Source organism: Canis lupus, chromosome 16 (assembly GCF_011100685.1).
Source record: "Canis lupus familiaris isolate Mischka breed German Shepherd chromosome 16, alternate assembly UU_Cfam_GSD_1.0, whole genome shotgun sequence".
NCBI lineage: Eukaryota > Metazoa > Chordata > Mammalia > Carnivora > Canidae > Canis > Canis lupus.
Genome location: NC_049237.1, coordinates 10453777 through 10477367, shown reverse-complemented (window position 1 = coordinate 10477367; position 23591 = coordinate 10453777). Strand labels below are relative to the sequence as shown.

The 23591-nt window shown below is 44.1% G+C and overlaps 1 protein-coding gene across 1 annotated transcript in view; it reads right to left on the bottom strand.

Annotated features, from left to right (window-relative positions):
* Positions 1-5641: 5641 nt before the first annotated feature.
* Positions 5642-23591, bottom strand: part of CREB3L2 (cAMP responsive element binding protein 3 like 2) — a 119934-nt gene continuing 101984 nt past the window's right edge. The window contains exons 9-12 of the mRNA XM_038559440.1: positions 14639-14738; positions 14232-14358; positions 12684-12900; positions 5642-11028 (exon numbers count right to left, since the gene is read on the bottom strand). Coding sequence (XP_038415368.1) covers positions 10953-11028; positions 12684-12900; positions 14232-14358; positions 14639-14738 — 520 coding nt within the window. The 3' untranslated portion in view covers positions 5642-10952. The remainder of the gene's footprint in view (positions 11029-12683; positions 12901-14231; positions 14359-14638; positions 14739-23591) is intronic.

Sequence of the window (23591 nt, the reverse complement as noted above, 5' to 3'; positions counted from 1 at the left end):
TTTAAAGTTTGTGCCAAAAGTACCAGCTCATAATTATGAATAACATTTACTTTTCAACATGCAGAGCTATTTTACCTTTGTTTGTACCAAAATTCAGACACCTCTAGACAATGAACACAGCAGGAGAGACCACTAACGGCTTAACGATGACAAAGGGAAATGGAGTTGGGGCAGCGGAGAGAAAGACTCCCTCACTGCTAGTCCTTGGCGCTGGTCTTTTGCTACATCAATTAGGAAATGGTAGGGTGAGAGCAAGTGCTGAGTCATCTAGAAAATTCTTGGAGGTTCTTTGAGATGATCCAAATAAAACACAGCTTAAGCCACCAGAGACAGAAGGAAGCAGGAGTGAGGCATGGGCTCAAAACAGGAGGATTAAGTAAACTCTGTACCGAATGACTTCGACTCTCCCTGGTGCTGTTCCCCACACTGATCCGTGAACACCTGCGCGCAGTTACAGTCCCCAGGCAGGACGGAAACTTACTGCTCTTGGGAGGCTTAAATGGTGCCAGATATTCATATGCTATTCTTTGGGAATTGTTAACAAAAAAAAGCTAACTTATAATCTTACCTCTTTATGGAGAGAGAATTATTAATGGGTTTTGTTTTTGAGAATTTAAAACTTTTTTATTGTGACCCTCAGAGTGATATAACTGTTATGAGCCAAGAGAATATTCACACACACACATACACACACACACACACACACACACCTGAAATTGTTACATGAAACAGTGTTAACCTCTACTAGATACATTCTGACATTTTCTATTTTACTCTGTGCAATTCCACTCCATTCCATGCTGTTTCTCTTTTTTAAATTGTTGGTCAAAACACACTAAATCGATTTCCCAATTCCTCAACCCTCAGTTTAAAGAACACTAGGCTAAAGGAAAATGAATAACACCTTATCCTGACTCTTAAATTTGGAATAGCTCATCATTATGATACATCATAATGCACATGAAAGGACAAAAGCCATTCAGATCTTTGAGGAAGGCTGATAGCGTGAAAGAAAAACCAAATGGGAAGAAAATGGGGAGAGAAGTATGCATTGTACATGTGCTGGAGGTGGTAAAATTCTTTTTTTAAAAAAAGATTTTATTTATTTATTCATGAGAGACACAGAGAGAGGCAGAAACACAGGCAGAGGGAGAAGCAGGCTCCCTGCAGGGAGCCCGATGTGGGACTTGATCCCAGAACCCTGGGATCACGCCCTGAGCCAAAGGCAGACGCTCAACTACTGAGTCACCCAGGTTCCCCTTGAAGTGGTAAAATTCTTATAACCATAAGAATTGTCTAAAACTGATATATCGAGTAAGAGCAGCATAAACCCATTATTTAGAAATAGAGAGAGGTGCCTGGGTGGCTCAATAAGTTAAAGTCCAACTCTTGATTTTGGCTCAGGTCATGTTCGCAGGGTCCTACGATCTCCCCCTATGGGGCTCCACACTTAGCACAGAGTCTGCTTGGGATTCTGTCTCCCTCTCTCTCTCTGCCCCTCCCCCAGCTTGTGCTCTCTCTCTCTCTCTATCTGTCTCTCTCTCAAATAAATAACATCTTTTAAAAAAGAGATATAGAAATAAATGTGAGAAAAAAAATGGAAATTGGTTACTTCCAAGAAGTAGGACTGGTGGATAGAAAAGATAGGGAAAAATAGCCTGCTATTTTTCAATAAAAGCTTTCTAGTACCCTAATTTTTTTTAGCTATGTGTAATAGAACTGCAATATTTTAAAATTTAATTATACCATAGGAAAATTTTGCCATTGGCTCCAATAGCATTCTCTCTACCTCTTATCTCTGTAATGCCATGCATGTTGTCCCTAACTCTGACTTTCCTTATAGCACCCCTCCTAATTCAACTTATATCCCCTGTCAAGTTCTGCCCCTGGGGTGGGATTGCATGGAATGATGTGTGCAATATTGCATATACCAGGTCAACTGTATTTCCTTTTTGCATTTTATTTACAATTTATACTATCTCAAACCACGATAAAATGCTGTATCAATGATTGAAAGCATTTAATTGATAACTAAGTTGAGAAAGGAAACATTTTGGGGATTAAGGATACCTTTCCAGTCCTGGTGGTCTCTAAATATGTAGGTGGTTGTATATTTACATTTTTGTCTTGGGGAGGGCTTTCCTTTGAACCAGCCCAAGCACCTGGAATGTCTCATACACTCATCAGGAAACTTAACTTGCCATCTGTTTTGCAGTAATACTGGGGAGGACATTACTGATGAACACTCTGGCAGCCCCGATTCCCAAATACTTTTCACTTAAGAAACATTAAACATTTTGAAACAGATTCTTGGAGAAGAGCACAACAGCCTCTCTGGCAGCTTTCATGGTATTCCTCAATGGTTATTTTTGTTCCTCCATCTAAAAACAACAGCACAGAGGGAGGAGGAGAACACATGGCCTCCTCATGGGGCCAGAACTCTACTTTAAAATTGCCAAAAAGATCTAGCAACAGCTGTGTCCATTGGAAGACAACATCAACTTGTGCCACCTGCCCAGACTCACCAAATAATGAGGGGTCAAGTGACACCAGCCTCTCAAATGGTGACTTGGATTATTTTTAAGGAAATGACTGAGATGATCTTTCTTCCCCTTTTCCCTCTCTCTATAGAGACAGGGGCATTTGGGTATATATATATATATATATATATATATATATATATATATCCAACTTAAAACTCAGTCCTGAGAATTCTAGGAAAAAGAATATGGCAGTGGCATCTTGAAAAGCAATCCCATTGGAAGGATCATGGATGACTGAGACAGCTAGCATGTCAACCTGCCCAGATGAGGCATAGCTAATGGAATTGGTACTAGGATGGAAATCGGGACAGTTGGTTCATGATTCTGCTTTGCACTCATCTTGTAACTTAATGTGGTGCCATCCCCATCTCCACAGCCCCCCATTTCCTCAACTGAGTGACAGGGACAACACTGACTGCTCCATCTCCCTCCTAGATGATCTGCAAGTTACATGGCATGTGAAAGAGCTTTATTTAGAGCATAAGGTCTTATATGAGTGAGATCATCAAAAAAGAGTTTTTAATATCATTTTTGAGATTGGTAAAGGTTTATCTCTTGGACTAAGAACAGACCCCAGATTTCAAATTCTCTCATGTAATGCAAAGAAGGGCAATTAGCCAGCAGCCTCCATGACTCATAGCCTGGCTGCCTCCAAACTCAGGCCTCACAATTTCTGTCCCTCAGGGAGAAACTGAGCCCCCTCCCACCTCCCAGCCCCATCAATACAGCATCTTATCCTTTATTCCCTTTCCTGTCAATTCAGATGATGGAAGGGCCAGGGAAGCAGCATAAATGAATGAACCAGCCTAGGCATGGAGACATGCGGCTACCCACAGACAACCCATGCTACTGAAGGGGTCACCATTACTCAGCTCCTGAAGTTTTGAGTCCTCCAGTCTTTTAAGAGAAGATGGAAATCTGATGTTACAAGTAGTCTTGGACTGTCGAAAGGTTAACCAATAATTTTAAATGTTTGAAACATCACGGGGCCAAACCGGAAATATTTACACACGCACTGAAGGTCTGCAATATCTGATAGAGGCTAACCCCTGCATCTTGACAAGCAAAAATGCTCAAGCCCTAAGAAACAGCACAGTAGAGTTTGAAGACTCTGTCCTCTCTCATCTGCAGCTAATTTACTGTATGACTTCGAGGAAGCCTCTTACCCTTTTAAAATCCCAGGGTCCTCAACTATGAAAGGGGATAATTATATATTCTTCATAAAATTTTTAGAGGAAATAAATAAGATCATAGATAATACATAAAAATCACCAGGTGCATAAATAGGTGCTTGATAAGCATCTCCTTTTCCCTTGCGGCCAGCAAGTTGATAAAACTGCAGAAATCCATAAACGTTTATCTCCTGAAGCCAGCTGGGTTCTTTCCCCCACTGTATTCCCCACTGCTTCCTTGCCTCTATAGTTCCCATTTGCAGAGCCTGGGGTGTGATTTACCTTGGAACCAGCCTGAGCACAGGACTGGGACATGAGACACCTGCTCTCTGATTTACCTCATTTCCTGGGAAAAAGAACCACCACCATCCTCTACAAGTCTCATTTTTCTTCTCTGGAACACAATTGCCAACCAATTGTTGTGAAATGAGACAACAAATCTGTTACATTGCCCCAAGTCATAGTAGATCCATCCGTGAAACCCAGAATGCCCACGAGTCTGGGATCAGCCTCTAACTTGACATTCCAAGGCCTAAGGAATGTGTTTTTTAAAGTAGGCCGTTATTATTATTCAGATATGGTGAGGCTGGCAGATTGCCAAGAGACAATTGCTGATGAAAAGAGTTTGTTACACACAGGTCCCAAGAGGAGGACTCACACCCTGCCATAGTGGCCACAGAAGGAAGCACTGTAGTCGGTCAGGAGGCAGTGGAAGGAAGGAAAAGTCAGCAAGAAGGTTTATTGTAGTTTCCACAGGAAGGAAAGAGCAAGACAAGGTAAGCAAGTTTAGGATTGGCTAGTTTGAATAATCTCAAGGGGGATCTCTAGGTGTAGGGACTGTCTCTAGTTGTCTGGTACTGGGCCCTGGGGTGGCTGGGGTATGGGTTCTGGATTGGTTGGTTTGCATATGAAAGTTGTGCTTGTAGGCAAGTCCTTTAAGGTCTCTAGGAACTGGCTAGCCCAGGGCAGTCCCTCCTGGGTCTGCAAAGCCCCAGATGCAAAGCATTAGGAATACAGAAAATACAAAGGCACGATTAATACAGAGAAATCTGTATCTGCCCCTTCCACCGGACAGACATCAGCATGTCCAGAAGGAGCCTTCCATAATAGGCTCCCAATAAGAAAAAAAGAGGAAAAATGTGTTCCTAAAAGCTTTTACAGGGAGAGGCCCCTTGTGTATGAATAGAAGGTCAAGGTGCTCAGAGAGGAAAGGCAGCAGACTAATGCACCCTTGAGCCCAAAGCAGGGATAGGCATGCTGCTTTAAAAAAAGAAAAAGAGAAAAAGAAAAGAAAAAGGTAGGTTTTTTTGCAGGTAAGCACTGTCCATGACCTTCATCTCTTAACATCCTGGGTTCTCTTTTTGAGGCTAAATGAAGCCACACTCTGTCTGAGTGGAGAAAATTAAATTTGAACGCTGAAATTGCAATGGAATGATGATGATTCTGCTTGAGTGCGTTGACCTTTATCAACCATTTCATTAGAATTTCTGGAGCACGACACTGGGCTAGGCATCCCCTGCAACTGTCCATCTGAAGAAGGAGACTTCTCTCCTGGCTCAAGCCCAGATCATCATTCCCCAGCATCCGAGACGGGGGAAGCAGAATCAAATTCGAAGAATTCCGTAATCTAGTTAGTGAATAGTTGTAGTAGACAATGAACACAGCAGTCGGGCGGCAAAAATCTCTAGAGAATGCTGTTTCTCTTCCTGTGACTGAAAAAACAATTAGGTTTCTCAATATTCCTCCAGCGAAGGCTTGGATTTCAGGGCTAAGATATCAGACAAACTGCCGGTTGGAGGTTCGTCTGTCAGTTCAACTAGATAATCAGAAAAGAATGGTTAGGTACACATGTATAAAAGCCGTGCTCATAAGAAAAGCAAAATGCTTTTAGAACCATATGACCAGGATTTTAAAGACGGGACCACATTTTACTATTTAAGAAAAAAATATTTTTATTTGCAAGAAATGGAAATACAAAAGCGTAACAATTTCAATTCATTTTTTTCCCAAACTAAGTACAAGTATCCTACAAAGCCTTTTTTTTTTTTTTTTTGAAATTTTTGGTATTTCCTTAGCTATAATAAAAAATAAAAAGCCATTAAAAAAAAAAAACCCAAGCACAATACAACAGATGATAGACTCACAATCTATTAAACACTGCTGGTCTATAGAACTATTACAAGAGAGAAAGCAGTCCAGCCTGTCAGCATAGACATTAAAGCTCATGGTTGATTATAGTCTAGGGTCTGCTCAGCGTTGTTTAAACAGGGTCCCTCATGCTTTGTCAAGGTGTGCTGGTGTTTTCCATAGACTTGTAAAGCATTTTATCTGGAAGGGAGAGGTTCTAAGCAGTGTAGACAATGGGTTCATGGTGCAAAAAGTTCATGTTGTCACCTAGCTGGTGAGCAAAGGACAGGAGCAGAGGAATGGAGCTAAAACCCCTGGTTTTTCTTTTCCAGGATGCAAAGCCTGCTAGCTGGAATTCACAGAACATTGGATGCACAAGACCGGAGAGGAACATCTGGTGGATACTTCCAGCAGGAAGCACAGAACCGAAGGTTGCACGGCGGGGCCAGCATAGGGAGCAGACACTGTGTTTCCTGCCCAGAGAACCTTACAAGTTCATAGAGAGGAATCTGCCCAGCTGAACCCACGAACTGTACTTCCTTGTATCCCTCAGGGGTTGATCTATCTCCTGGTAACTAGTTGCCATTTTCTCTGTCCATAAAATTAAAAGTCAATTTATGACGCACAATACCCAGCACTGAATAAGGGCTCAAGAAATATTATTTCCCACTCTTCTCAAAACACAGACAAAAATAAAGCTTTCCTGAATTATGATGCCCAAAATGACAAAATGAACCCACACCTCGATTTTTTCCTGCACTAAGTATAGGCTCTGTGGCCACCATGAGATTGGGCATTAATCATCAAATGGGCCAGGTTCCTTGGCCCTGAGAAAATATTCTGCTGTGATGATTTATGATAACTTTGATCCAAGCTTGCTGTTGTTTTGATGTGACTGCAGCTTTGCAGAGTGGGATTTTCCTGATGGACCGAACCCTATTTCTTTCCCCCTGATGTGCAAATCTGACCATGGCTCACTTTTAGGAAACCATTTTTGGGCCTTTGGAAAAAGTCCTGTCCCCACGCTCACTTCAGTCTAATACTGCAAGGCTAGCTGTAAAATCTCCCAGGGATGAAGGAGGCCTCGGTCATCCTGGAGGATACGCATAAAGTACATGTAAGACAGGGTTTAGAGCCACAGGGGGACTGTGCGTATGTGTCAGGAGGGGAAGAGAGAGACCCGGTATTTTGTCTTTGGAATAGCTAATGATTGATGAAATCTCCTCAGCCCCCTTAACTCCCCAACAATCGCTAGGGCTCCAGACAGCACTCTTGCCTCAGTAAACTGAAAAGTCCTACGACTGACTAGCTGACTGCGTGGGAAACCTGAAATCCGCTCCGGCTGCTCCACTCAGTCTCTCCTGTAACTGGCCTCCCAGAGGGGCTCAGGCTATCACCCTTCCCCTAATTGCCTCAGCTGAAAAGCATGCAAAGGCAATAGCTCTGAAAGCCTTCTCCTCCATCTCCCCATGTCAGCAAGACCAGCACCGATGGTCCATTGATTCAGCCAAGAGCGGGATGTCTCAATTTGTACGTCATGCTCAAGTACACACCCTACAGGACATGTGTGTTCCAGAGCCGTCCCCAAGAGGCCTCTGATTCTCTCTTTGTGGTTTTGCTTGATCTGAGGACATGGAAGAAAGGAGCCATGAAGTGTTGACAAATTTTAATGAAACACATGTGACCAGAATTCTGGACACCGCCTTGTTGCCAGAATAAGGATGAATCACTTCAACACTCCTGCTCTATGGGCGCATGAGCTTCACCGCCCTCCTTTGGCATTCAGGCTCAACTGTGAGATTTAGGAAGGAAGAAAAACGTGGTAATTATAGTTGGTTTGTAAATAAGTTGAGCTACAAGCTTCTTTCACAACCTACAAATTAGTTCTCCGAATCAATATCATTTTTATTAGTGAAAAAGTTATCTAATTTTGCCTACGCTGGTGTCAAACCTCACCTCCCCACCCCCACCCCACCCCCACGCACACAAAAGGAGCAACCTAGTTCAGCTGTCAGATTTTTACATAACACTCTCTTTATGTGATCGAGGCTCTAGAGTCCTCACACTTCACAGAAATTCCTTCTTAAATTGGCACTGGGGCCTTTCATCTCCAGCATCCATTTTTAAGTATAGGGTCAAGAGCTGGGGAAAGGGCCAAGCTGGGGGGGCTTGGCTTATTGGGGCTCAGCCAGTGAAAAGGTGCTTGTTCTTTGAATGTTTGCAAGACACCTCCTTCACCGGGGTAATCAAAGAGAGGCAAGAGGAAACGCTGTTCACATGACAGAAAATATAATTAATGTATTAATGAGTAACCTATTTATTATTTATGGTTCATAGTGATGCTAACAGTCTCATGCCTTTCAAAACTCGAGTCTGAAAGTCTGCTTGAACTCTTCAGGGCTAACCAGGTATTGCCGACTGGTCTATTGCAGGGCTTCACCCCAGAAAAGCCAACGAGCACACAGCCCTTAATCACTTGGCATTATCTGATTCCTCTACATCGTCCTGACCCCATGGCATCCTCCTAAAGGTAAATCTTTAGTTCCCTTGATTTGCCGAAGCAGGGAGTGCAGGGCAGAGGTTTTTCTCAAAACAGAGCAGGGTTGGCTCTTGGAACCCCCTGAACATGGCCATCTGAGCACCCAAGTGGATGTCTCCTGTCTCTAGATACAGATTCAGTCCTGGAAGAACGGCTTCCCAGAGAGAACACCCTGCCGTGTGGAGGTCTGCAGAAGGGGACGACAAGGAAAGGTAGGTGGGGCAGAAAATAAAATCCTCAGGACACTAAGGGCAGAGACTGGAGGTTGGCCAGCCTTTCCCTTCTCCGGCCTCATTCGGAAGAGCAGCTCTCCCACCCTGGCTGATCCAGGAGCCTTCAAAGCCTGATCTGGTTCCCTTGCAGCAGGTGGGTAGGATGACCCATTCTCACATGTCTGCCCTTACTTATAAAACCTTTCCTTTCTCGTTGACCAAATACTACTTGAGTTCATTCTTTTTACCTTCTTAGGGCCCCACAGGCTGCCTTTGCCTGGTAATTATATGGTATTTTAAAGAGAGGGATGGGTCGGCAGCAGCCCATGGCTACCTGACAGCAGCCAGGCCCAGTAAGATCTAGAGCAGAAGAGAAGGAGGGAATGGAAAGGAGAGAGCCAGGGGTGGGGGGCACGCTGGTAACCCCCCTTCCCGCACAGCTCAGATGGCCTCTGCTCTCCGTGGCCAAGGTAAGGGGTTGTGAGACTGCAGACAGCTGCCCCAATCCAGCTTTACACACGGCCAAGAAGACACAGTTGGCATCTCCCCTGGTCTGGAACCCTCTCTACCACAGCAGAAAAAGAGAGAGCGCAGAACCACTCCCAGGGAGCCCCAGGTGTACCAAGGCAGACAAAGCAGGGATCTGCTTATGAGGTATGATGGCAAATGCTTAATGACACCAAATCCTGCATCTGATATGGAATGGAAGGCCCAGGTAAGGGCTTAATCCTGTGTAAATGCAGGTTTCAATGACAGTGTAGACCAAACACAGAGTGAGAGAGAGCAAGCGAGGAGTTAAAGCTAAAGGACCTTCAGCTACTACTAAAAATAAAATACAAAATAATAAGCAAAGATAAAATAAGCAAAAAAAGATTACACAAAATCTTTCACAAGCTAGGGGAAAACACTGAAAGGGAATCTTCTACACTATACAATAAAAAGGCAATTTCCATTTCTTATTTGTATGAAAGAGGAAAGAATTCTTTTTTAGCTACAAAAGTTACTTTTAATCATTACAAAAAAAAAAAAAAAAAAGTAGGTTGGGGGGTTTAGGTTGTATCTCTTTGGGTAAGCTGCAAAGTAGCCAAACCTGACCACAAAAGGTAAGACTGTGACTAAACAAAGTCACCTGCTCCCACCCCAGGCCTCAGACCCACCCCCTGTGTTGAGGCAGAAGGAGGGTAAAGCAGAAGTGTAGGGGGCTGGGGAGGAGGGCACTAGGAGCAGGTGTGGAGAGGCAAGCCAGCCAGGTTGTCCAAATCGCCTATTATCAGGGACAAGGATTCCCTTCTCTTATGGGAAGATGACAGAAAAAGCATCTGACCCTAGAGCCACAGACCTGATTAAGGCATCCCTCCATCTTTCCCTCTGACTCCATTCTGTAGGAGGACAAGAGCTTAAGGGGATTTCCCAACTAGAATTATAGGCCTCCAGCTGTAGAAGGGGGAGGAGGAGGAGGGAGGAACAGGAGGAAGAGGGGAAAAAAAGGCATCTGGAGGATTGGGGATCCCAGGGCTTAGGGTACCCTCCAAGGTCCCAAGGCCAACAGAACACTGCCAGTTTGGAGGGAGGCGTCAGATCTTTTCAGCGTGGCTGCTAGCAGGAAGCCTCAGCGAGCTAATAAATACTATTTACAAATGGGGAGGAGAAGCTGGGGAGGCAGACCTATGGGTGTGTGGGGACGCAGGTTGTGGGGATGTCCTACAAGCAACAAGATGGGGCAGGTTCGCCTGGAGTAGAGAAGCCTGATTCCTTCAGGCATTGCACTTGCGGCCTGAGAATGGGGAGGGGAGCCCTCGCTCCAGTGCGGGGAGGACGATGTGCGAGGGCTCGGGAGGGGCCCAGTGGCAGGGGTACTCACTGAAGGGGCTGTGGGGGGCAGACACATGGGAGATCAAGGCCAAGAAGGCAGGACGTCAGTCAGTGCTTTGCCAGATCCCAGCAGGTATCCTGGTGTTTTTGTGGCTGGAGTCTGGGGTCTCATAGAAACAAGAGTCATCTCATCTTCAGAGAGGTGGTCACAACCCACAGTGAAAATCAGGCTGTATATTTTTGGCACTATTGGTAGAAATGAGCCTGCTCGTCCCATCCCAGCCTCGATCCTAAAATAATTTCCTATGTCAGTAAGCAAGAGGGAGGGAGGGATGCCACGGGCTCCCCTGTTCAGGGGGGCATGTGATGGAGGGGAAGGAGCTCTCTCACTGCAGGTGGAAATCCCAGGCTATCCTCTCATCCAAAGCCATGACTGCTCGTCCATGTCTTCGTCCAGATAAAAGGCAAAAAGGGAAAGCTTATGACAAAGGTGATTTGGGGATGTGAAAGCAGAGTGAAGAGAAAGAGGGAGGTGGAGACAGCCTCCTCAGAAGGTGGCGTTCACTCTTCTGTCGAGTTCTACAACTTTTAGTGTCTCATTCCCCTCCAGTTTGGCGCTGACCCTGGAAAGATACCAAAAGGAGAAAAGAATCTCAGTCACCAACTAACAACTCTGATTCTCACGCTTGGGCATATGACACAATCATTCCATGACTACAACTTTGCGGGCGAGCCCAAGTGGGTTCTCCTCTTTTTCCCACCAACTAGCAACCCTCTGTTCCCAGTCTCCAGCTACCAGCCCATGCGCTCGGTCGTGTTCCTCCCTTTATCCCAACCCAAGAGGAGACATCCCAACCCAGAAGATAAGCATTGTGGCTTGATGCTGATTTGCCACAAATTGCTTTAAGTGAATGTATCTACTGATGATGGCGAGCCCTATGCTAGGCTCTGGAAAGAAGAAAATAAAAGGATAGAGTCCAATTCCTGGTCTAGAATACTAATAACTCAGATAATTTTTTTTTAAAAAGCTAACCTGAAATAATACTAAACATGTAACAGAAAATAAATGTAATCAAATTGTACAACAGCCTAGAAAGTCTCTAGGTACTCAGAAGAGGGCTATGAGGGCTTTGGTATCTGGGAGACACCCCAGAACAAGTGAGATTTTCAGTGGGCCCCTGAATATTGAGCCAAGAGGGGAGAAGACTTGTGGTATGAGCCATGTAATCAAGCAGCTAAGTCTTCTACAGCTCCCAGTGGCATCTCTACAAATTTCTCTGTGATGGAAATAAATAATAATGCCTAGACTCTTACAGTATTTAAAAGGATTTATATATCACGTCGGTACAGTACTTAAGGGAGTAAGTGCTGGTAAATGTTAAATATGCATGTATAATGTAAACATATAAAAGTACATGCAATTATAAACCTTCCCCACAGCTTTAGGGGAAAAAAGCTGAGGAATCCAAAGTAGAATCTTCAAGCGGGGGAGCACTTGCTTTGGAATAGCATCATTTCTGGGAAGCACAAGGGGGAATTAAGCTCGATCAGCAACCACAGCATGTGTAACCAGGAGTGTGCATGCAGACCCTCCTTCCCATGCTGTTTGGCATTTTCAGGAACCTCCCCCAGCACAATAACAATATCTGGCCATCCTATAAGCCTTTATGTTTACAAAAAGACTCCCCCCGACCCTGCAACTACCTAAAGAAACAACTCATGGAGAATTGGAGCCCAGTCTTATTTTCAACATGGAAACATGTTTATGCGCAATGCCTCTCAAAGGATGCCCCTCAATAAAAATATATAATTAATACATGTTATTTATATATGTCATAAAACTGTATATGAACATATAGCATAACATATATGTATCTCTAGTTCGAAGGAAGGTAGGGAAGGTGTCCTAAGGCTGTACCTGCATAGCAAGCACACTGCTAAGGTGGGCTCTGTGTTTACTTATGAGGCTTTATGGGGAGGAAGGTGGGAGTCAAGCCCTTTGCCACTCCTTGCAGGCACCACAGCCAGCTCCCCAGTGACAAAGCAGACATGGGGGCAGCTCACCCTAGGTTTTTCCCCTCACCCCCACCCCATGTCTACTAAGAGCAGCTGTTGGCAAGTAGTAAACTCTTCAGAGTCCCAGGTCCTGAAAATAGGTCCTGAAAGAACCCAGGGTTTGGACTGGGCCTATGGGAAAGTCTACACCCCACATTCCGGGTTGCTGACTCACAACCCATCATCATTAGAGGAGTTGCATCTGTGTGTGTTCTTGACTCACAAGTGCTGCTGTAGCTCCAACAGCACCGATTTCTCCAGGCTGGTCTCATTTGAGATAATGAAATGGGGAAGATCCACATCAGGCCTGGTCTCCAACCCTGATGCCCTGAGCAGGGAGGACCCTCTGTCCCAATGCCCAAGTTCCCCAGCCGAGGCTGGGCTCAACGGCTCCTCCAGGGGAGAATGTTCCTCATAGATCAGCAGATTCCTGGATCTCACTGAGGACAGAGCAAAATAAGAGGTGTTAGGGAGAGACCACAGGGTTTATCACATCCCCTCACTCAATGCCTAGGGCTGGAAGCAGATGATAATTTGTGGGTCCTTTTGCCCAGAACTGAGGGTGCCAGCTAGAGTTGACTTTCCATAAAGGCTTCAGGGTTTCAGAGTTTTGTGCATTGAAAAATTATACCAATTATACAGTGCTGGAAGAACAATAGAAAAGCAAACAAACATGAAGCAAACTGCCACCCCCATTGCTTTGAAAATAAAACTCCCCTCCTTGTCCACCCATAACCATCTGGGGGAAACAATTCATGAAGAATGGAGTCAAATACTTGGAGATGTCCAGACCAGCTAAAATAAGAAACATTTCTAATGAGTTGGTCTTGCATGGAGAGAAGGTACAAGGGCGGAAAACTGCATTTTCATTTAGAAACCGGAGAGAAGCCACAAAACCAAAGCCATAAATCAAATGACAGAGACAGTTTCTTTGTTTTATAGTATAGTTGCATAGCTAGATGGCTCTGTAGCAAATTTTCTACAACACAGAAACTCTGCTCTCATTGGCTTCCATCTAAATTTACAGATACATTCCCTTAGGGAAAAAAGAATTTCCCAAGAGATCACTGAAATTATTTGGTTGAAATGCTAGCATTTCTGTCATAAACCTGGCAGGGCTACAACCACCTGGTGAAGACCAGAGACCTTTCAGAACTGTAAAAAGTGTGCCAGTATCCCCAATCCCACACTCATTATTATTAGTGGATATGTGTATTCGCGTATATATAATGGTCCCCAGAGGCCACTTCATTATTTCCTGCACGCTTGGATCATCGATCTAGGTGAGGCTATCACACACTTCTTCTCTAACACCTGAGTCTGTAAATCTTGGCCATACTGTTGTGTAAGACGGACAGATTCATTTCACGAATTCTTACTACGGTAACATATAATTCCACTGAGTGGAAGTAGAAATACAGGAGGTCCTTTAAAATGTCATGGAGAGCTTAATGTCCCCCTCTATTTACTCATCCCCAAATTCACATCCCTCCCCCTTATCAGAGCTCAAAAAGGACACCTCAGAATTTGCTAGGGAACATAGAGCAAGAGTTTGTGAAGTGACTCTGCCAAGCTCTAGAGAATTCCCACTGGTGCCTTAGGGACCCCGAAGCCTGGGCACCAGACCCCACCCCTTCAATGGAGAAGCTACGCTTTGACCACTTTTTAAAGATTAGACTTTCTCCTCAGACTTCCTTCAGAATGTTGAGCTTTCAGAAAGCTCCAGAGAAATTCAGCATGGTACTTTACGAGTTGCTGAGTGCTATCTTACCAACAGAGGCTGTATACGGCTCCTGCACAGAGTGCTGGCTGGGCAGAGCCATCTTGGTGGCAGAAGGATAGGGCCCGTAGCCCTGAAAGAAGCTGCCAAATGCAACAGCAAAGCATAGCACAACCACCTGCAGGGGGAGGAGAGAACACAGGGAGCTGTCAATTCCAGGATCCTCAGAGCAAACCTCTAGCCCCGCAACACCCAGGAGGTCCAGGGAGACAGGCTCCCCTTCACCAGGCTGGACTAAGCCAACAGGTAAACCTCGGGAACGTCACAGCAAAGAAACTTCCTCTCAGAGTGAGGTGCACGACTCCTCCAACCTCGCCTGGACTAGGCAAGCTGGGGACAGACTGGAGACTAGGAGGTAGGCCAGGGCATGCGTGGTGCTGTCCCTTTGGGAAACTCACCATGAGGCACGTGCCAGTCTGTGTGCCGGCCAACTTGCAGGTGCGCGAAACCTTGCCCATCACCAAAGTCTGAAGCTTTTGCAGCTGCTGCAGGAGGGTTCTGCATACATGACAAATCAAAGCCATGAAGAGAATTGAGATGGAGGTGAATGCTTTTAGGTGACCTCTGCCCCCATGCTCCAGTGAAGCTGCCATAGCTTCGTGTCTGAATTTGAACACAGTACCGAGGGGAAAGTCTCATTTGGAGGGAGATACGGACACCAGTGCCTTTGGGCCCCCATGTTGCAGAGCTTCCCAGAGCTTGGAATGAGCCCACTTTAACAGCCTGGCCAATTCTTGTGCTGTTCTGAATTAAGAGGTCAATGCCCTGAATTATCCCTGACATGCTGCAACTTGTCTGTCAGCCACTGAGAAAGAAAAACCAAAAAGAACATTTTGATGGACAGGTAATGGTGGTACAAGGAGAACTCATTTACCCACTAGACATAAGAAGATGTAAGAAAAGGAAAAAGCAAAGAGAAGAAAACGCCCCAGAGACCTGAAGGAGTGGCCACAGGTGGTGGCCATCATTGGAAATGGAAGCAGTATCAGTGAGCAACAGTCACTCAGATGGCAAATCTGAGGAGAAAGAGAGGGAAAACAAGAATGGCAGGGAGGCACAGCCAGAGGCACCTCAAGCCCCGGGTCCTTGAAGGCTCACAGCATTGCTACAGTTAGAAATGAAGCCCAATAAATGCAACAGAGCAAAGAAGCCTGCTCAACTGGATTTATGCTTGGAGCCAGGGAGCTCGGCAACCATCCTCCCATACAGACTCTGATCCTTCTCCAGAAAGAGATGAGGAGCAGGAGGAAAAAAAGAGTTATCCTCTCCCTAAAATTGGACAACCGTGCATACCCTTAAAAGGAAAGGGTTTGGGATGAGAGTACGATATTCTGGTCTGTATGACATCAGGTCACAGAGAGAGCAGATGGTGACATTCTTTGCAAATTCTGAACACTCCAAGCCGTAGAATAGGATCTTACAGCCTCCTGAATCAGAGGCTCAGGGATAAATCGTTGTGAGCAGCCTAGAGCTGAAGCTTCTCCTTGCCTCACCCCTTTTCCCAAGCCCTATGCACATAGCAAAGTGGAAAGATTTTATAAGCAGATGCTTCTTCTTGAGTCTCAGAAATTTTCAAAAAATTCATGCTGTGATGTCACATCAGAAAGCCAGACAAGTTCATTGGGAAACATCAGCAAATCACTCATTTGCAGAGTTCTGGGCTCTTCCAGAGAACCTGCCTCTTGATACAATCTACCTCCTGAAGAGCCTTCAAGCGCTAGAAGGACAAGCTGGTCTTCCAGAGTTTGCAACTTGCAACCTGACAAGTGCCAATGAAAAGAATTGTCCCGGGGTGTAAGCGAAGCAGGGACGGCTTTGCCATAGGATGACACTGCTTTCAACAGCTAGCTGGCTAAGACTGGGGGCAGAATTTGGGGCAGTCCACAGCACATGGGGCAGAGGCCTTCTGAACTCAAAAGCAAAATAAAACAAAACCAAAAAACCCCCTTGTGGTCCTGGTGAATTTAATTTAAACAAAACAAAACCTTTCATCCCATTAACCAATATTATTAATTTAAATTCTATTAAAATGAAGGTCTTTTTAGTACCTTGTTCATTTTTTGTTGTTGTTCTTTTATTATTATTATTATTGATTTATGATAGTCACACAGAGAGAGAGAGAGAGGCAGAGACACAGGCAGAGGGAGAAGCAGGCTCCATGCACCGGGAGCCTGACATGGGATTCGATCCCGGGTCTCCAGGATCGCGCCCTGGGCCAAAGGCAGGCGCCAAACCGCTGCGCCACCCAGGGATCCCTGTTGTTGTTCATTATTATCTAGAAGTATAACCACATGTAGTTTGGACCTGGTTTATGTATATTCAGGGAACATGTTCTCTAAAGGTGTTCTGTATATTACTCAAGGCTGAGACATATGGAGAGTATGATTATTTTAAATTCCTCTTACATGCCTGTCATTTGTGAAAATATGGGTGATGAATCTGGAGGGCACTGTGCTAAGTGAAATAAGCCAGAGGGGGAAAAAAAAAACACCGTATGGAATCACTTGTACATGGAACCTTAAAAAAATTATTATTATTATTATTTAAAGATTTATTTATTCATGAGAGACACACAGAGAGAAAGAGGCAGAGACACAGGCAGAGGGAGAAGCAGGCTCCATGCAGGGAGCCCGACGTGGGACTAAATCCGGGGTCTCCAGGGTCACGCCCTGGGCTGATGGTGGCGCTAAACTGCCGAGCCACCTGGGCTGCCCCCCCAAAATTATTTTTAAGTTGAAACAGAATAGAAAAGTAGGTACCAAGGGCTAGGGGTTGGGAGAACTAGGGAGAGGTTGGTAAAAGGATACAGACTTTCAGCTATGAGATGAATAAGGTCTGAGGATCTAATGTACAACATAATAACTATGCTCTGTAACACCGTAATGGATGACTGAAATTTGCTAAGAGAGTTGAACTAAAATGCACTCACTAGAAAATTAAAAGCAAAAAAGGTAAATATGTGAGATGACGGATGCATTAATTAACTCGATGCGAGGAATACTTTCACAATGCATGCATATATCAAATCATCATGTATACTTTATAAATAACAGATTTGTCAATTATACTTCGACGAAGCTGAGAAAAAAAAAGGGAAAAAAAGAGCTCATAACTAAATGATCACATAACGCAGCAAGTTTTTTCCTCTTCTCCCACCACTTCTCCCCCATTCTTATTTGCTAGCATAAGACTTCCAAGACTGGGTGCTAAGTGACCTCATGCATGCACCCACTTCCTGGGTGAGCATTCATGCTTGTAGACCTAAGAGGGGGCTGGCAGTAGCTTGTATTTTATTGACCACCATCTGTGGTGCTGTCCCCAAAGCCTTCACTGGGTTCTCCTTGCTGTCTTCTGGGATTCCCAGAGCAGATATACAGGTGAGCCCACAGAGAAGACTTGTACTTGACCAATGGGCCTAAACCCTTTTCTCTCACCATCTGGCCTCCTCCTGTGGCACTGATTAATGTTTTTACTGCCTGCCACACTATGGAAAGGGGCCTCCCAGTTTCCTAGCTTGCTGCTGAGAAGTCATGTCTTGAAGCAACAGCTGCCACTTTGGGTGGGAGGGTGGTGCACCTCAACTCCCACGGGACACTCCTGCAGCCTGAGCTAGCAGCCCGAGGTATTCAAGCCCAGCTGGGCTCTGTGCACCTCTCCATCCAGGCTTCGGTTAGACAGCAGCTTTCCAGATGTTAGCAAAGCTATCTCCCTTTGCTCCCAAGTCCTAAGGTGATTTTTTTTTTAATTTTTATTTATTTATGATAGTCACACAGAGAGAGAGAGAGAGAGAGAGAGAGAGAGAGGGAGAGACACAGGCAGAGGGAGAAGCAGGCTCCATGCACCGGGAGCCCGATGTGGGATTCGATCCCGGGTCTCCAGGATCGTGCCCTGGGCCAAAGGCAGGTGCCAAACTGCTGCGCCACCCAGGGATCCCCTAAGGTGACTTTTAAAGTGAAACCATTTCCATATTTTACCAACCAACCTTATTCACCCATGACCATCCTACACTTCCTCCCTGCCTGTTCTGGCTGCTTGCCCTGCCTTTACAGTGCAAAACACCAAACCAAACCAAACCAAAACACCACCACCACCACCAACAACAAAACAAACAAATTACTTGGAATCACTCCTTCCTTTAAATTTCTGGCTGAGAACACTAGGCCTGATACTCCCTTCCCTAGGCTGAAAAGTCTCCCAGAAGGCTCCTTTGCATCCCCTGAAAGCAGACCTCTAACATAACAGACACACTGAAACACCAGTGATAAAGTGTCTGAGCCTCAAGTTGAGATCTCTTGCTACCGGGACAAAGTGCTATGGGTTCGGAAGAAGAGCTGCTTAAGTCTGGCTGGGGGAGAAGGAAGGCTTGATGTTTTCCAGTTGTATGCGTTTACTTGGCATTCAGCAGCACATCTTCTCCAAACTCAAGATAATTATATTCTGAATCTACTGCAAATGAAAATAGTTGTTTAGGGCAGCTCTGGTGGCGCAGCGGTTTAGCACCGCCTACAGCCCAGGGTGTGATCCTGGAGACCCTGGATCGAGTCCCGCATTGGGCTCCCTGCATGGAGCCTGCTTCTCCCTCTGCCTCTCTCTCTCTCTGTGTCTCTCATGAATACATAAATAAAATCTTTAAAAAATTTTTTTAAAAAGAAAGAAAATAGTTGTTTAATGGTCCCTGATTTCTAACAGTTTATAATCCAACTCTTTGAGATGAGCAAACATGTAGTTTAAAAATATAATTTTTAGGGACACCTGGGTGGCTCAGCGGTTGAGTGTCTGCCTTTGGCTCAGGGTGTGATCCCCAAGTCCCGGGATCGAGTCCCACATCAGGCTTCCTGCATGGAGCCTGCTTCTCTCTCTGCCTATGTCTCTGTCTCTGTCTCTCTCTCTGTGTCTATCATGAATAAATAAATAAAACCTTTAATAATAAAAATAGAAATTTTAGCTTGAAATTTTGGTGGAAAGGAATAGTGACATAATGTGCTATTTGCTGCTGCTTCTCCTACTCAGATCAGTGAAGGTGAACTGAACTGATGGTGGAAATGATGACACTCTGAAGCCCATCAATCAGCAACTCCGAGTGACTTCACCCAAGGAAGGTGATTGAACTCATCCATCCCCAAATCTAAACAGATTTCTATGATCCAATCAAGTCTGGGACATTCATATATATTCATTCATTCAAGAGAAACACTCATTTTTGTCATAAGGAAAGGAAATTAACAGTAACTGAACATCCACTGATTGAGCTCTAGGAACTCTATACACTGAGATACTAAAAAACTGTCTCAAAGACATGTAACTAATACAAGCATCCATTCAAAAACTGGAAAGAACTCAAATACAGAAGCTAACCTTACACATAAAGGAGCTAGAGAAAAAACAACAAATAGATCCTACACCCAGCAGAAGAAGAGAGTTAATAAAGATTTGAGTAGAACTCAATGAAATCGAGACCAGAAGAACTGTGGAACAGATCAACAGAACCAGGAGTTGGTTCTTTGAAAGAATTAAGATAGATAAACCATTAGCCAGCCTTATTAAAAAGAAGAGAGAGAAGACTCAAATTAATAAAATCATGAATGAGAAAGGAGAGATCACTACCAACACCAAGGAAATACAAACAATTTTAAAAACATATTATGAACAGCTATATGCCAATAAATTAGGCAATCTAGAAGAAATGGGATGCATTCCTGGAAAGCCACAAACTACCAAAACTGGAACAGGAAGAAATAGAAAACCTGAACAGGCCAATAACCAGGGAGGAAATTGAAGCAGTCATCAAAAACCTCCCAAGACACAAAAGTCCAGGGCCAGATGGCTTCCCAGGGGAATTCTATCAAACGTTTAAAGAAGAAATCATACCTATTCTACTAAAACTGTTTGGAAAGATAGAAAGAGATGGAGTACTTCCAAATTCGTTCTATGAGGCCAGCATCACCTTAATTCCAAAACCAGACAAAGACCCCACCCAAAAGGAGAATTATAGACCAATATCCCTGATGAACATGGATGCAAAAATTCTCAACAAGATACTAGCCAATAGGATCCAACAGTACATTAAGAAAATTATTCACCACGACCAAGTAGGATTTATCCCTGGGACACAAGGCTGGTTCAACACTCATAAAACAATCAGTGTGATTCATCATATCAGCAAGAGAAAAACCAAGAACCAGATGATCCTCTCATTAGATGCAGAGAAAGCATTTGACAAAATACAGCATCCATTCCTGATCAAAACTCTTCAGAGTGTAGGGATAGAGGGAACATTCCTCGACATCTTAAAAGCCATCTATGAAAAGCCCACAGCAAATATCATTCTCAATGGGGAAGCACTGGGAGCCTTTCCCCTAAGATCAGGAACAAGACAGGCATGTCCACTCTCACCACTGCTATTCAACATAGTACTGGAAGTCCTAGCCTCAGCAATCAGACAACAAAAAGACATTAAAGGCATTCAAATTGGCAAAGAAGAAGTCAAACTCTCCCTCTTCACCGATGACATGATACTCTACATAGAAAACCCAAAAGCCTCTACCCCAAGATTGCTAGAACTCATACAGCAATTTGGCAGCATGGCAGGATACCAAATCAATGCCCAGAAGTCAGTGACCTCTCTATACACTAACAATGAGACTGAAGAAAGAGAAATTAAGGAGTCAATCCCATTTACAATTGCACCCAAAAGCATAAGATACCTAGGAATAAACCTAACCAAAGAGGTAAAAGATCTATACCCTAAAAACTATAGAACACTTCTGAAAGAAACTGAGGAAGACACAAAGAGATGGAAAAATATTCCATGCTCATAGATTGGCAGAATTAATATTGTGAAAATGTCAATGTTACCCGGGGCAATTTACACGTTTAATGCAATCCCTATCAAAATACCATGGACTTTCTTCAGAGAGTTAGAACAAATTATTTTAAAATTTGTGTGGAATCAGAAAAGACCCCGAATAGCCAGGGGAATTTTAAAAAAGAAAACCATATCTGGGGGCATCACAATGCCAGATTTCAGGTTGTACTACAAAGCTGTGGTCATCAAGACAGTGTGGTACTGGCACAAAAACAGACACATAGATCAATGGAACAGAATAGAGAACCCTTAAGTGAACCCTGAACTTTATGGTCAACTAATATTCGATAAGGAGGAAAGACTATCCACTGGAAGAAAGACAGTCTCTTCAATAAATGGTGCTGGGAAAATTGGACATCCACATGCAGAAGAATGAAACTAGACCACTCTCTTTCACCATACACAAAGATAAACTCAAAATGGATGAAAAATCTAAATGTGAGACAAGATTCCATCAAAATCCTAGAGGAGAACACAGGTAACACCCTTTTTTAACTCGGCCACAGTAACTTCTTGCAAGATACATCCACAAAGGTAAAAGAAACAAAAGCAAAAATGAACTATTGGGACTTCATCAAGATAAGAAGCTTTTGCACAGCAAAGGATACAGTCAACAAAACTAAAAGACAACCTACAGAATGGGAGAAGATGTTTGCAAATGACGTATCAGATAAAGGGCTAGTTTCCAAGATCTATAAATAACTTCTTAAAGTCAACACCAAAGAAACAAACAATCCAATCATGAAATGGGCAAAAGACATGAACAGAAATCTCACAGAGGAAGACATAGACATGGCCAACATGCACATGAGAAAATGCTCTGCATCACTTGCCATCAGGGAAATACAAATCAAAACCACAATGAGATACCACCTCACACCAGTGAGAATGGGGCAAATTAACAAGGCAGGAAACCACAAATGTTGGAGAGGATGCGGAGAAAAGGGAACCCTCTTACACTGTTGGTGGGAATGTGAACTGGTGCAGCCACTCTGGAAAACTGTGTGGAGGTTCCTCAAAGAGTTAAAAATAGACCTGCCCTACGACCCAGCAATTGCACTGTTGGGGATTTACCCCAAAGATACAGATGCACTGAAACGCTGGGACACCTGCACCCCGGTGTTTGTAGCAGCAATGTCCATAATAGCTAAACTGTGGAAGGAGCCTCGGTGTCCATCGAAAGATGAATGGATAAAGAAGATGTGGTTTATGTATACAATGGAATATTCCTCAGCCATTAGAAACAAGAAATACCCACCATTTGCTTCAACGTGGATGGAACTGGAGGGTATTATGCTGAGTGAAGCAAGTCAGTCGGAGAAGGACAAACATTATATGTTCTCATTCATTTGGGGAATATAAATAATAGTGAAAGGGAATAGAAGGGAAGGGAGAAGAAATGTGTGGGAAATATCAGAAAGGGAGACAGAACATAAAGACTCCTAACTCTCGGGAAACGAACTAGGGGTGGTAGAAGGGGAGGGTGGTGGGGGGTGGGTGTGACTCGGTGACGGGCACTGAGGGGGGCACTTGATGGGATGAGCACTGGGTGTTATTCTGTATGTTGGTAAATTGAACACCAATAAAAAATAAATTTATTAAAAAAAATGACATGTAACTAGTAGGTTGAAAACCTATTACGTAAATAAAACCTGATTCTGTAGTTTCTGTGCTTTCCAATGCTCTACATCATGGTACCCAAGTTTATAACCTAATAGAATCAATAACCAAAATACCTCTTAGGTAGATTTCCCTTAAACCCAGTGAATTAACATCATATCAACAACAGCTCGATGGAGAGATACATCCACCATTAGATAAGAAAAGGTTACTATGAGGGTGCCTGGGTGGCTCCGTCCGTTGAGCATCTGATTCTTGATTTCTGCTCAGGTCATGACCTCAGGGTCATGAGATCAAGCCTCACATTGGGCTCCATGCTAAGCTTAAGATTCTCTTTCTCTCTCTCTCCTTTCCCCTCTGTCCCTCCCCACCACACTGATTCTCAAGCTCTCTAAAAAGAAGGAAGGAAGGAAGGAAGGAAGGAAGGAAGGAAGGAAGGAAGGAAGGAAGGAAGGAAGGAAGGAAGGAAGGAAGGAAGGAAGGAAAGGAGGGAGGGAGGGAGGGAGGGAGGGAGGGAGGGAAAGGAAGGGAAGGGAGGGAGGGAGGGAGGGAGGGAAAAGAGAAAAAGAAAAAGAAAAAGAAAAAGAAAAAGAAAAGAAAAGAAAAGAAAAGAAAAGAAAAGAAAAGAAACAAGAAGAGAAGGAGAAAAGAGAAGGTTACTATCAACAGGGGCCAAGCCACAGATGGCAGAGCCACAATAAAAATCAGCCCAATGGCAAAGACATACATACTATAACAAAGTTTCCATGATAATGATACAAATAAAAACAATAAGGGCAAATGAATATTTATTTCCTGACACACCTCCAGGTATGCCAAAGATAAACTGCTACGTGACAGGTAAAAGAATCAAGGGTGCTCCTTGT